Genomic DNA, 14,861 nt, shown 5'->3' with positions numbered 1-14,861 from the left:
TTTTTGCTGTCACGAGTGCAACCTCCACGCCGGTGCTTGCCGTTTTTTCACGATCTCCACACTGAGGTGTCGAAATCGTGGAAAAAACCGGTGTCATATAGAGTGTTTAGTCCCCAGACTTCAACATATTCTAATATTGTGGGGGCAAAATCATATGGTTATTCGGCTATGCCTCGCGTGGAAGAGACGCTTGCGAGTTTTCTCTCCCTCGAGGCTGCGTCATCTGTTAAGGCACCGGCATTACCCACGAAGCCTCTTAGAAATATTTCGGTTTTTGTGGGTAAAGCGTATTCGGCGGCGGGTCAGGCTGCGTCATGTCTGCATACTATGTCTATTGTGCAGGAATACCAGGCTGACCTGCTGAGGGACGTGAGTGAGAGTGAGGAGATCAGTGCTGACGTGGTTCGCGAACTGCGTCAGGCTGCTGATTTATCGCTGTGCGCAACCAGAGAGTCGGCCAAGCTAGTGGGTCGATCTATGGCAGCTCTGGTGGCCGCAGAAAGACATCTGTGGTTAAATCAGACAAATATAAAAGAAAAAGAAAAAGCTTTCCTTTTAGACACTCCTCTCTCCCCCCTGGGTTTATTTGGCGATGCTGTAAATTCTGTCATCGATAAATTCCAGGAGAAGGAAAAGCAAACAACAGCTTTTAAGAAATTTCTCCCTTTAAAAATTCATGTCCCTGGGGCTGCTGGGTGGCAGCAGCCCCGGCCGTCTGCGAGCTCGTCATATAGGGCGCTGAAGCAGAGTGTCGCGTCTCGTGCTCCCCCTGCTGGACAGTGGGCTCAGCCGCGGCACTCTCAGCCGAAATGCCGAAATCTCCCAGTAATAGAACTGATCTGAGGACAGTTATATTAGCTAAGAAGGCTTCGGCTAAGAAGAAGTCCTGGCGCCACGGCGCGCAGGACACTGAGGGTGGTCCCCACCGAGGCGGAAAGGTGTGCACCTCTTTCTATGGTGCCCATTCTTCCTCTGTGCCCTCAGGGGCCCGTTCTGCCAACCCCGCCTTCATGCCGGGGCGCAGACGGTCCCAGCGAGCGATTTCCCGAGGGACGCTCGCTCCCTCTGAGGAGGGTTTCAGAGCGGTTAGACCAGTTGTTCCCTGCCGGTGTGCCGTTACAGGGCGCTGCGTTTGCTGCTCAAGTTACACCAGAGGCCAGTCTCGAGAGACTGGTACCCTTAGTAGAATTTCTGGCAGAGTGGAAAAGCCTTCCAAAAATATCTCATTGGGTCCTGCAGACAATAGAAGGGGATTATGCTATCCAATTCAGGTGTCGTCCACCAAGATTCACAGGGGTTCTGCCTACAGTGGTGGGCCCCGAGCAGGCTCTGGTTATGGAACAAGAGGTGAAAGTACTCCTTCAAAAGGAGGCTATAGAACGGGTTCCTCCTCCCAGTGTGGAGTCAGGCTATTACAGCCGATATTTCATCGTTCCAAAATAGGATGGGGGGTTGCGTCCAATTTTAGACCTGCGCCTATTGAATCGCTCGGTAGGGAAGCCTAAATTCAAGATGCTCACTATCAAGCAGATCGTGTCACAAATCAGATCCGAGGACTGGTCTGTCACGATAGATCTAAGGGACGCGTACTCCCACATTTCCATCCTTCCACAACACAGGAAGTTCCTGAGGTTCGCCTTCGGCGGCGAGGTGTACCAGCACAGGGTTCTTCCGTTTGGCCTAGCTTTATCTCCCCGCACTTTCACAAAATGCATGGACGCAGCACTAGTGCCCCTGAGGCTTCAGGGTGTTCGTGTCCTCAATTACATCAACGATTGGTTGATTTTAGCTCAGACAGAGCAGATGGCGGTTCGACATTGAGATGTCGTTCTCGTTCATATCAGGAAGTTGGGGTTGAGGCTGAACGCAAAGAAAAGTGTATTATCTCCTCAGAAGACCACTTTTCTGGGTGTCGTTTGGGTTTCGGTTTCGATGCAGGCGCGACTCGCTCCGACCCGCATCGTTTCGATTCTCTCAGCTGTGAAACAAGTAAAGCTAGGCCAGCTACTTACTGTGAAACAGTTTTAGAGACTGTCGGGTCTGATGGCAGCAGGGTCCGACGTTATACCTTTCGGCCTGTTGTACATGAGATCGCTACAGTGGTGGCTCAGGACCAAGGGATTCTCCCCAAGGGGAAATCCGCTCCGCACGGTCAAAGTCACGCGGCGCTGCCTTCGTGCTCTGGTCTTGTGTAAAGCAACTTGGTTCCTATTCAAAGGGCCTGTGTTGGGGGCTCTTTGTCGTCGCGTAACGCTAACGACGGATGCTTCCCTCACAGGGTGGGGGGGCGGTCACGAGTGGTCGTCCAGCCCAAGGGCTGTCGCAGGAGCATCATCTATCACGGCTTATAAATTGTCTAGAGATGTTGGCGGTGTTCCATACTCTGAAACACTTCCTAGCAGACCTGAGAGGCCATCATGTGTTAGTTCAGTCAGACAACACGTCGGTGGTCTCTTATATAAATCATCAGGGGGGCCTGCGGTTTCGCCGGCTTTACAAGTTGGCCCGTCAGATCCTCCTGTGGTCCCAAGGGAGGTTACTATTTCTGAGAGCAATGTATCTTCCTGGGTATTTGAATGTGGTAGCAGACTCCCTGTCGAGACAGGGGCCGAGGCCGGGGGATTGGAGACTCCATCCCGAGGTGGTGGAGCTCCTTTGGTTGAGTTTCGGTCGCGCCGAGGTGGACCTATTCGCTTCCAAGGAGACCACGCATTGTCATCTGTGGTTTTCCATCAGCCATCCAGCCCCTCTGGGGTTGGACGCTATGGTGCAGCCGTGGCCGAGGTCACGTCTGTTCGCCTTTCCCCCAATTGCTCTGCTACCTGGAGTTCTGGAGAGGGTTCGCCGGGACGGGGTCAGCCTACTATTAGTAGCCCCGTTCTGGCCGGCCCGAGTATGGTTTGCCGACCTGATTTCTCTACTGGACTGCTCTCCCTTGGAGCTCGCGATAAGGAGGGATCTACTCTCTCAGGCGGGCAGCATGATATTTCACCCCCGCCCAGTATTGCTGGCTTGGCCTCTGAGGGGGCCCAGCTCATGAACTCTGGTCTCTCAACCGAGGTTGTTGAGACCATTCTTCACTCCAGAGCTCCATCCACGAGGAAGCTTTATGCCTTGAAGTGGAAACTCTTCACTTCTTGGTGTGGAGAGCACCTGCAGGACCCAGTTAACTGCCCAGTGGGTGCAGTGCTGGAATTCCTGCAGGAGCGCTTCTCCACAGGGGTATCCCCCTCCACACTAAAGGTGTATGTGGCGACACTGGCTGCTTACCACGTCCCTTTCAGTGGAGTTTCTCTTGGGAGACACCCGCTTATAACTCGTTTCCTTCGTGGCACACTGAGGCTGAGGCCAGCAGTTCGTACGAGGGTGCCAGCCTGGGATCTGGCCATCGTATTAGAAGGTCTTTCCCTAGCTCCTCTTGAACCTATCGAAGAAGTTCCTGAGAAGTTTCTATCTAAGTTTCTAACGTTTAAGTCTATCTTTCTTCTTGCTATCTCCTCACTAAAGAGAATCTGAGATTTGCAGGCTCTGTCGGTTTCACCCTCGTGCCTGGAATTTTCGCCTGGCATGGTTAAGGCTTTTCTGCATCCTAGACCAGGTTACGTTCCCAAGGTCCCTACTAATGTTGTTAGACCTACAGTTCTGCAGGCCTTTTGTCCTCCTCCATTTCTGTCGTCTGACCAGGAGAAACTTAATTTACTCTGTCCTGTTAGGGCGTTAGACGCCTATTTCCACAGAACTGCCCTTTGGAGGAAGTCAGAACAACTATTTGTGTGCTTTGGGCCACCCAAGAAGGGGTGTCCCGCGTCTAAACAGAGAATGAGCAAGTGGGTGGTCGAGGCTATCGCACTTGCCTATGAGTCGGCTGGTCAGCCTTCACCTTTGGCTGTACGAGCCCACTCTACCAGGAGTATGGCGGCTTCTAAAGCCTTACTGTCAGGAGTTTCCCTCAGTGACGTTTGTGATGCGGCTGGATGGTCTTCACCGCATTCTTTCATTAAGTTCTACGACCTAGACTTAAGGTCTACCCCTGGGGCACAGGTGCTCTCGTCCTCTGTGCGCTAGTTCTCACATGGCGGTCACTTGGTCCTATGGCGACGTGGGTATTAGCGTTCCCACAGCGTTTGACGCAGCTCGAGTTCCCTTGAAAGGGAACGTCTCGGTTACGTATGTAACCCTAGTTCCCTGATAGGGAACGAAACGCTGCGTCATTCCACCATACTCCCGGCATTCCCGCTAGCGCTTCCTTCAGGCCTATCAGAAGCTGTTGCGCTTGTGTTTATGGGGTGCTTTATAGTTTCCTGGTCGATGACGTCACCCGCCTATGACGTTCCATCTCTCCATTGGGCTGATTCCATACGTGCTTCATGACGCACAACGCAGGGGCGTTCCCACAGCGTTCGATGCAGGCTCTTGTTCCCTATCAGGGAACTAGGGTTACATACGTAACCGAGACGTTTTTGTTCAGTTACTAAACAGATGTGCTGTGATAATAAAAGATAACGTAAATCTCAGTTTTTGTACTAACCAACCACAACCGTTACAAGAACATTCTGTTGATTATTGGTGGAAAGCGCCGTGTACTCTAAACTGATTCAAAAACCTGCTTCAAAACACTAAATTTAAATAAACAGTTCCATAAACACAATTAATATGGAGTAACTTACATTTTAGAAAATATTGGCAGCTACTTTGTGTATTTTGCCAACAAAAACAGTACCAAACAAATTCAAAACAGACTCAACCACTTGCATCTCCGAGCAACAGCTGCTTCTCTCTTGAATGAATCAGCGTTTTGAATGAATTGGTTCAATAAATGGTTCAATGACTCGCTCCTTAAGAGAGTCCTGATCATATCACATGCTGCAGTTCATTATGGACATTATGGATCTACTTGCAGAAGTCACATTTATTAACAATATTATTAAAACAACAAACACGCAGGAGCCCAAGCGAATCAGAGAATCTCAAGAGAACAGCAACCAACATAACATAGACCAACTAAACAAAATCAACTAAAACTGAGGGCTATTTATATATAGATTAAGGCTATGTTCACCTGTTAGTTCATCTGATTATTTGCGTATCTGATTAGAATCTGATATAAATTATTGACTGTCCACACTGTGTATCGCAACCGTTCAGATCTGATTTGTTTTTCGTTTTCCAAAATATCTGCATTGGTTTCTATGGCAATGATGTTGTGTTGGTAGGCATAAGGCAAAAACAACAACAGCAATGTGGAGGGTTTTGCAATCCTGATGTTGTCTTATTTACAATATGAAATGTATGTAGCCGCCGCACTGGAATACTACGTCTTCAAAGGCAGCGGCAGAAACAAAGGAGGCTGGTATGCACAGCTTTACTCTGTGCTGTCGTCTCTGCCCGTCTCAAAACATGTCTATATTGTAATGTAATTTTCTGCTTGATCGGCTCAACAACATAACCTTGTTTTGTAGTGACTTTCAGCATATTGCCTATACTGTAACAATGTCTGATATGTTTACATTGTATGTGACGTGAGAAAGTGACATAACGCAAAATTTGATTATAGTGGTCAGACGGAAATGGATTTACAGAAATGCAATTTGAATAGAATTTCAAACCACACATGAATGTAGCTCAAAAAAGATTTGTAAAAATCACATTTCATGCTAAATATATAGTTAAATATGATCTGATACCAATCGGATATGCACAAATATAAGATTTGAACTGAAAGTCTGAACGATGCTTAAGTGAACAGAAGGAACAGGTGAGGTGAATCAATTAACCAATGATTTACCGTTGTCATTTTTGTCAGTTCCCTTAAAAATGCCTGCATATCACTCACCGTACGGATGGCGATGGGAATGCCTGACTCATCCACTGGTCCAATGCCTTCGTAATGGGGCGCTTTTATCACAGACACTTTTTTCTCTTCCTCCGAGCAACGAGCGATGGGCACAGAGCTACTGACCACTGTCTGACCAGAGACAACGGTCTCTCTCTTCACCATCTCTGAACCCTCTGAGAGAGAGAGAGAAAGAAAGAGTGTGTGAGAGAGAGAGAGAGAGAGAGAGAGAGAGAGAGAGAGAGAGAGAGAGAGAGAGAGAGAGAGAGAGAGAGAGAGAGAGAGAGAGAGAGAGAGAGAGAGAGAGAGAGAGAGAGAGAGAGAGAGAGAGATACAGCTTAGAACTGGTGTGCAATTTTTTCTGTCATTGACAATTGTTTCTTGTCAAATTGTATATGACCCCAGTGAGATCCTGGGTAACAGCAAATGCAGACAGTGCAACAACCCAGTATCAACCTTTTTAACGGAACATCTCTCCCTCTCTTTCACTCTCTCACACACACATCATTGATTGCTGTGCTGGTATTGGCTCTTCATTAGACTGCTTCCATAGATACGGTCACAGTGGAGGACTCAAAATGTGTTACTGTCAGGACTTTGTAGAAGGCAATTAATCGTAAAGGCAATTAATTTGTTGTCCATGAGCATGTCACACTAAGCGAAACAAAGACGGCCTTTGGCAAAATAAATCTAGAATATTCCCCAAAAATGTGTCTCAGATGACAAAATCATGGCAAATATCATACAGTGCCCCCCTCCCCCAAAAACAACAACAACAACAACAACAACAACAACAACAACAACAACAACAACAACAACAACAACAACAACAACAACAACAAACAAACTAAACACTACACTACACTACAGTGACAGAAATTGGGAATAGAAACTAAATGGCATGTCTGAGCCTGACAGTCACAGTCAAATCTAATCTAATTGAGCAGGAACACTGACATGGCACAAGCTCTCACTCTGACTAAGCACCCTGAACTATGAAATTTGTATGATACAGCATAAATGAGACAGCTACATTTATTCCTTAACATCTATATCTTTGCAGTAGCAAAAAGGCAATGGCATGAGGAAATACTTCAGCAATCTTTTTGTCAGCATGTTTCTTTAAACTACTACAACAATTGCATGAATTTGCCATCCTAGGCAAATCCCCTCCAAAGAGTCAGAGCTTTTCCTCTCCTCAGTTTCCCTTTGTTCAGGTATTGATTGCTCCGGTCTGGTCTAATGGATGCAAATGCATCATATCCTGAGGACTGGATTGCAGCGTTAACTACCAAAACCGGCATCCACTAACAAGAACTGTGCATTACAAATCCATTATTTTAGAATGCCAAAACTAGGAATCAATCAATAAAAGGACAAAAAGACAATTAAGGAAAGCAAGCTTACAAGTTTAGTTGTGTCTGAATATGCCTACTTTCATACTACATAGTATTCTGGAAAAAAAATGTATACAGTATTTGAAAAATAGTAGATAAAAAGTACCCAGATTACCAACTGCTTCTGCCGACATTCTAGATTACACATTCAATGGTCGCTTTACTATCATATGAAGCCACAGGAGAGGAGTTGTGAATAGAGTACAATAGTTGGATTTTGAAATTAAAAACTCCATTTGTTTTCTCCATATGGAAAATTCCACCAATCATAGAGTTATAATGAGCAAATAGCAAAGGAGCTTGCAGGGAATGCCCTCTCTATTGAAGAACCACATAATCGAATTAGTCTCGCTATGCTGTCAAAATACTTATTTGTATAAATATATATATATATATATATATATATATATACAGTATATTAATATATTGTATATATATGCAAACTTAATATATGTTGTTTGTATAGATATCATCAACAACTTTAAATTAATAGTTTTATATTTATCTGTTGTTTTTAATTTGACTACGTCATTTGCATTGCTTCATGGGAAAGTAGTTATTTCCCACAAAGCCTTTTGCTGCACAGTCTTGTACCTTATACTTTTTTTACATCAAATAAAAGTATGTAATGTTGTGATTCACCTCATAGCAGGTTGGCTTGGTTTATATCTTCTAATACTTTAACAAGCCTTTTTAAAAATCCTTATGGGAAAATGAATTAAAAAATACTTGGAACCAATGCTACTGAAAAAGTTGGCAGGCACTAATGTACTATATGGCAGTGAAGCGATGCAACTGTGGCCGGTTGGTCACATAACAGTGACAACATGGCAAACGCAGTACATCCAAGCTTCATACCACCCATATTCATACTATATGCAACATACTTTTTAATGGCCACAAAGTAAGTTTTAAAAAAAAAGTTGTACCTGCTAGACTATATGATTTCAGACACAGCTGTATTTAAATTCAGATTTTGTTTGATACAGAGTCTCTCTTTTTATGCTTTTTTTTTTTTACATCACATACAAAAACTTGTTTTACATGTGCTTCAGACATCGATTCCAGTCTAAGTGGACAGTTCTTCCCTAAATAAGCAACATTATGCTGATAGTCAGAACTCTGCCCTGCGATACTAGCCGGAGGTACTCTTACCTGAACAACGACCCTGCTGAATCTTTACCAGGCCTGGGCTAAGGGTTGGGGGTGGAGGGGGGTACACAGGCGGAGAGAAATGCCTCTGAGACTGAAATCTTCCATTCACTGCCATCTGACCCTGGGGAACATAAGAGATGGAACTGTGGGTAATGTCATTTATAGAGTCACTTTAAGTCAAACAAAGTATGAGTGGGTGAAAGCTATGAGACATTAAGAAAAATGAGAAATGCAACACATTAGAGTACACATCAAAAGACAAATGTTAAAATATTACAGATACAGTATAACAAATGTATCTGAGATGTCATTTATGGGTAAAAAGACAAAGGCTGTGATGATTTTGGTGCTTCTGTAGTAACATGAGAGAAATTATGGATGACAAATATAGAGGCAACTGAAAAACTGTTAGACCACATGACAACAAACATACATTAAAATAAACTTTAGTAGATAATGAGTGCAGCGCAGTTTATGTAAGAAAGAGTGTTAACAACCCTGGAATATAGCTCTATTATACAATCATAATCCATTGATGTTCGAGTCTTCAGTCAACGGTGACAATATAAAGACGAGAATTATGTTAATCAAACAAACATCTTGAAAGGTCACATGGAGAATCAGAGGTCATCATAGGATCCTAAAAGTCAACATGAAATTTAAATTTTTCCTTTCTTAATAAACATTCCTGGACAATGTATCAGTGCACATTAAAGTTTTTAATCTTTAATACAAATGCAATATTTGATATTGTAATATTTTACATTAAATAAATGCAAATTAGAATATAAGAATATTCTTTTAAAAAACAACAAAAATATTTTTCACTCTAAGCTTTTGATAGGTAGTGTGCATTTATATAAAAAAATAAATAGTACAGCAGTAATAGGTTTTGTTAATATTAATAAAACATTTCATTACCATGGACTCCCACTTTTCAATTCCCAATGGATAAAATCCATCCTACAGTTTTTTATATTCTGTTTCAATTTAAAATATGTCACATTACGCATGCATGTTGACTTTAAATGGGAAACAACATACATCGCACACAATGAAAAACTGAATACATAGAACAGAGTGAAAACCAAGACAGCCACCTGCTGTAAGCTGACACATAAAGCATGTCAAAGTTAGACATAAAATAGCGCTGAAAGACTAGTGAGGACATACAAACACGAGTAGATTCAAACGTGACAGCAGACTGAGGTGAGGTGCGCCAGTCGTGCGTGATAGTTACATTAGTGCCTGTGGCAGCTGACGGGGCGTCAGGGGCATTGGAGGTATAGCTGAGAGTGGGGGAAGGGGTAGGTGTGGCCGCGGGGGAGGAGTCCATGCCGCAGATCTGCAGTTCCTCCAGCCCGACCGTGGATGATGAATAATGACTCAACGCAGACACGGTTAACGGTGACGCAGCAGGTGAGGCCGACATTGGCCCAGAACGTTCCAGAGGGGTGTAGGGTGTTGGCGAGAGGGCTTTGGGCAATAGCCCCGACAGGAAGTCGGGGGAATCCTGACTCGCCCGGCTATACGGTGACCGACGAGCTGATGGGTCTGGGGAGGGGGGTCCAGAAGAGAGCGTTCCAGTGCCCCCTCTTACAGGGGAAAACTCACGCTGATGGAGGTGGGTGGGAATAAAAGGGATGGAAGACAAGAAATTAACGTGAACACAAAACAAAGCCAGTGAGCAAGAAGTGATTGAAGCAAATTAACCATGTTGAGTGAAGAAGAACAGGTAAATCTGTGGGAAGAAATAAAAGGTTGGCTGGAAACAAAAAACAAAATGAGTAATTAGCAGAAACACACGCTCTTTCATCATGCCGTCTGTGTTTGCTCACTCTATCCCAACAGATGAGGGTCAATGGGTGCTGTTTACACAGTTAGTTTAAGAGACACACTACTGGTCAAAAGTTTGTAATAATTAAGCTTTTTTTAATGTTTCTTTTAAATTGTAATAATATTTCACAACATTACTGTTTTACTATATTTTTAATCAAATAAATGCAGCTTTGGATAGCGTATAGGACTTATTTCAAAAACATTAACAAATATAAATTATTACAAACTTTTGACTGGCACAGTAAGTGTTCATTATCACTGTAAATGAATGACAGTAATACCACCAAATTGCCGGCTGGTCTTGGTGGTACGACAGGGGCTTGCATGGGGTCAGCGGGGTCCAATGCGTTAGTCCTGGATTCAGTCTCAGGCCCTGATTGGCTCTCTGCTTGGGGTTCTGGACTGCGGGGAGCTAACTGGATGGAGAGAGAGGCTACATGCATTTCAGAAGTGGCAGTGCGGTCTTGAGGTGGGGGAGCGGATGTACCTTTCCGCTTAGTTTTAGACTTAGGGTCAGTTTTAATCATATTCATCTTGTCAGGTGCGACATTTAGATGGTCAGTGGTGAATTTCGAAGAGGACAATTTACTCCCAAGAACCCGAGTGATAAAACTGTTAGCATTAGCCTGTTGGGACAAGGGGGGCTCCTCGAGGGGGGCTTCAGAGGTGCTTGTGTAGGTTCGGGTGGTCTTAGAGTTTGAAAATGAGGAGGTGGCGCTAGATTGGATAGTGTAAGAGCCAGTGGAAATTACATCATCATTCTGTGGGGGAGAGAGGAAGGTGTCTGACAGTATTGCGAGGGAACTGTAAGATGGGGGGTTAGGGGTCATGTGATAGCTCTCTCTCCTAGGGGGCGGCAAGGGGACCTGACAGAAAAAAGGTCAATTCAAATATATAAAATCACTTCAAATAGAGTGAATTTTAAATAGAGTAAACAGAGAAATTGCAGTTTGACTGCTTAAGGGGTCAAGGAAACACTTGATATGAACCCTTGTCTAAACACCTCTAAATAGAAGTTGTCATTTTGGAAAACATAACCAATATTAATCTAAACAGTCATGAAGTACAATAAAAAAATATATAACAGCAGTATGATTAAGCAAGAATGCATTAACAGCCTAAATTGCATTATAAATAAATAAATATGTACCGGTGTAGGAGATTTCTTTTCCTGTAGGTTGGGTCTAACGCTGCGAAAGCCTTTAGCAGTCAAGGAGGAGCTGCTGGCGTCTCCGTTCCTCACCCCCTCAGACACACTGCGTGAACGCCAGGCATCTACACACAAAGATATTATATATATATATATATATATATATATATATATATATATATACATATATATACATATACAACCGCACACACAAACACAATAGTGAACAGAATCACGTACACATCCAGAAAACACTTGCCTGAATCTGATGACTGGGAATCACTACCTGGGAAAAAAAAGATGTATTAATAATTAATATAAACATAAAATTGTAACTACATAAGTGAGCTAACCATTTGGATGTGGTTTTTGCAAAAAATTAATTTACTGCTTATGATAACACTAATGACCACAGAAAACCAAGACGAATATCTGAGAAAAGATCCAAAGCATGCAGAAGGATCATTCCCATTTAAATTAAGGAGAAACATTTCCCAGTTTTTTTTATATGTTTCACCTATATTTTGAACAATTAGGTGTGGGGGTCGACAGATATTAATGTCCTATCTTGCTTATTGCAAAATTTGAGCCAGTCCTACTATTGGTGCCCCCTCAAAAATTAGGTCCATGATGCCTGAGAAAATCTAACTGGAGGACGGACACAATATGAGAATGAAAATAGAGATGCAGAATTACAGAGGACAGAAGATTAAAGAGAAGAAGCTGCCACCAGTGAAACACAGAGAGAGCTAGTAAGACCACACAAAGTTTGAAACATACCTACTCCCTTTACTCATTATGATGATTAAAACTACAACACTACGCACATTTAAAGAGTGGAAGAACAAAAATATTATATTGCAAAATATACATGAACAGAGGGATGGATGACAGAGGGTCCAGTAATGTGTTGTCAAGATGTGCTGTCATATCCCTGGCAGGTCTTGACATCATGTCACTTTTTCAGCAAACTCACTAAAGCAACAAAAAATAACAACAAAATTGCCTGGATCCTTGTAACTTAGCACAGAAAAATTGCAGCAATTTTTTATTTTTACATGAGATCAGTGTAGTCGTGTAATAGAGAGTGTGCTTATGAAAGGGTAAATGGTTTTATTGATTTCATTAAAATCTAAACAGTGTCAACAATATTTACCACATAGTAAAACTTACTTCAAACTGAGCATTATTTTTTAATTAAGAAGCGAGATTAGGTTACGTTCAATTGGAAAACTGTTACAGCACACCCTTTGTTCAGAGAAAATGTGTCCAGTAGTATTTCACTGGTATATTATATTTGTCTCAAAAACTTTTAATTTAACGTATGGCTGTCAATCAACTAAAAAGTTCTGTCAAATTAACTTTAATCATGAATTGCTCTGATGGTAAGAAAATGTAATATTAAGGACATTTACAAATGGGTTAAAGCACATTTTATTGTGTTATAATGACCCTAAATTAACATGTTAAATTGAAAGGCTTAATTTAAAGATGTTAATATCTCACACAGGCCATTGTTTTCTGTTCTTGTAACTCTGCTGTGAATATATTCCAGGAACATTGAGAGATAGAGTGAGAAAATAATGTCGTTGAACTATTCCTTTAAAATTGTATCATATTGATATTATAGAAAAGCCTAAAATCTAATGCCTCTGTTATCTTCAAACTTAGCAAGACAAATATGGAACAAAACAGATGTTGCAAACACACGCAAAACAAGCATGCAAGCAGACGCACACGCAAACAGAACACTGGGGAGAAAACACATCTAAATTACGTATGTAACACTGATTAGCTAGTTTAGTTTAAAGATAGTCCTCCTGCATTACTGATACCTGCAGCATTGTACAGGTTGGGTGAGCTGTGGACCCTCTTCACAGGCCAGAGAGTGAGCAACAGGGATGCTCTTTTATGAGCACGTCCTCCGCTATCTGGAGTATGTTTGTTTGCGCGCACACACACACACACACACACACACACACACACACACACACACACACACACACACACACACACACACACACACACACACACACACACACACACACACACACACACACACACACACACACACACACACACACACACACACACACACACACAGAGAAGCATACATGCAAAACAAACAGAAAGCAAAGCACATGCATTTTAAATGCAACATTATTGCACCAAAAGATAATGCAAAAAAAGAGAACAAATAATAAATAATATAATGAAACAATAAAATGAAACAATGTACTACCGTTCAAAGGTTTGGGGTCAGTTTGATTTAAAAAAAAAAAGAAATTAGTACTTTTATTCAGCAAGGATGCATTAAATAGATCAAAAGTGAGAGTAAAGACATTCATAATTACAATAACGTTTTTCAAATAAATGCTGTTTTTTTTTTTTTTACCTTTCTATCCTTTAAAGAATCCTTATAAAAATGTATCTGTTTGCACAAAATATTAAGCAGCACAACTGTTTTCAACATTGATAATAATAAGAAATGTTTTTTTGAGCACAAAATCAGCATATTATAATTATTGTTGTTATCAGGATGGATTCATTAATTTTATAAAATATGTTAAAATTGAAAACATTTTAAAAAAATTAAAAAATTAAAAAAATGTTTTTTTTGTTTTACTGTATTGTTGATCTAATACATGTAAATGATGAGCATAAGCGAAAAAAAAAAATGAACACATCTGATATGTAATAAAGTAATGCAGTAATATTATTGGTCCGAAGCTGGTCCAAATGAACAGTATACAACAGAGCTTATTGTGAATTATCCCACTATGCAATGTGCTTGGCTTGACCTTTTATTTAAAGTGTGATGTATGAACAAGAAGCACTTACTGCACCTCTTTCTGATCTCTTTCTTGACACAATATCTTATTAGCCTACCACGTCATGACATTTTTACATAAAATCTGATTACAAATGCACATAATGATGGCTAATGGAAAAGAAATTACACAGGTATTTTAATAACAGTCTTACCTGTATTCATGATGATGATCTCCACTGATGTGTTCTGAAAAAGGACACTTTCACCTGTAAAACATCAAACTATTTTTAATCTCAAAATCAATTATTCTATATCTACATAAATAGATGCTACAAGTATATATTGTTTTGAAGAATGAATTAGCATGCTTAATTATTAGCTAAATAAATGATCTATGTTGTTTAATGCCCAATACCACGTGGTAAAGTGCCTAAACTGTTTGGCGACTGTGTGTTTTTACCTAAGCTGTTCTATGACTAGCACAAGTTATATTTACTCAGTCTGGCAGATATAGAAGATATTCAGCTTTAAAGATGTTTGCTGTGTATCAAATGGAGACACAGACCTTAATATGGATCCATGACAGACAACAGCTAGAAACGGTGGCGTCGGTGTGTGTGCACATGTAGTACCACTCTGACAGACACCAGACAGTCTGGACACCAAGAATGCACTTGGTGTGCCTGCTATGTGTTAATTTTACAGTGTGCTACA

The 14,861-nt window shown here is 41.7% G+C and overlaps 1 protein-coding gene across 21 annotated transcripts in view; it reads right to left on the bottom strand.

Annotated features, from left to right (window-relative positions):
• The window catches only part of sorbs2a (sorbin and SH3 domain containing 2a), a 107,950-nt gene that overhangs the window by 28,064 nt on the left and 65,025 nt on the right, over window positions 1–14,861 (bottom strand). For 8 of the 21 annotated variants that reach the window (XM_077204976.1, XM_077204974.1, XM_077204977.1 and 5 more), the window contains exons 2-9: window positions 14,360–14,413; window positions 13,210–13,305; window positions 11,634–11,660; window positions 11,375–11,499; window positions 10,506–11,090; window positions 9,626–10,000; window positions 8,386–8,506; window positions 5,834–6,009 (exon numbers count right to left, since the gene is read on the bottom strand). In XM_077204976.1, coding sequence (XP_077061091.1) covers window positions 5,834–6,009; window positions 8,386–8,506; window positions 9,626–10,000; window positions 10,506–11,090; window positions 11,375–11,499; window positions 11,634–11,660; window positions 13,210–13,305; window positions 14,360–14,369 — 1,515 coding nt within the window. In that variant the 5' untranslated portion in view covers window positions 14,370–14,413. The remainder of the gene's footprint in view (window positions 1–5,833; window positions 6,010–8,385; window positions 8,507–9,625; window positions 10,001–10,505; window positions 11,091–11,374; window positions 11,500–11,633; window positions 11,661–13,209; window positions 13,306–14,359; window positions 14,414–14,861) is intronic. The other 13 variants (XM_077204981.1, XM_077204979.1, XM_077204985.1 and 10 more) reach the window with 6 other exon arrangements.

This window comes from Siphateles boraxobius, unplaced genomic scaffold, assembly GCF_051911475.1.
Source record: "Siphateles boraxobius isolate OS27281-9 unplaced genomic scaffold, OSU_SipBor_1 53, whole genome shotgun sequence".
Taxonomy (NCBI): domain Eukaryota; kingdom Metazoa; phylum Chordata; class Actinopteri; order Cypriniformes; family Leuciscidae; genus Siphateles; species Siphateles boraxobius.
This window is presented reverse-complemented; position numbering and strand designations above follow the sequence as displayed.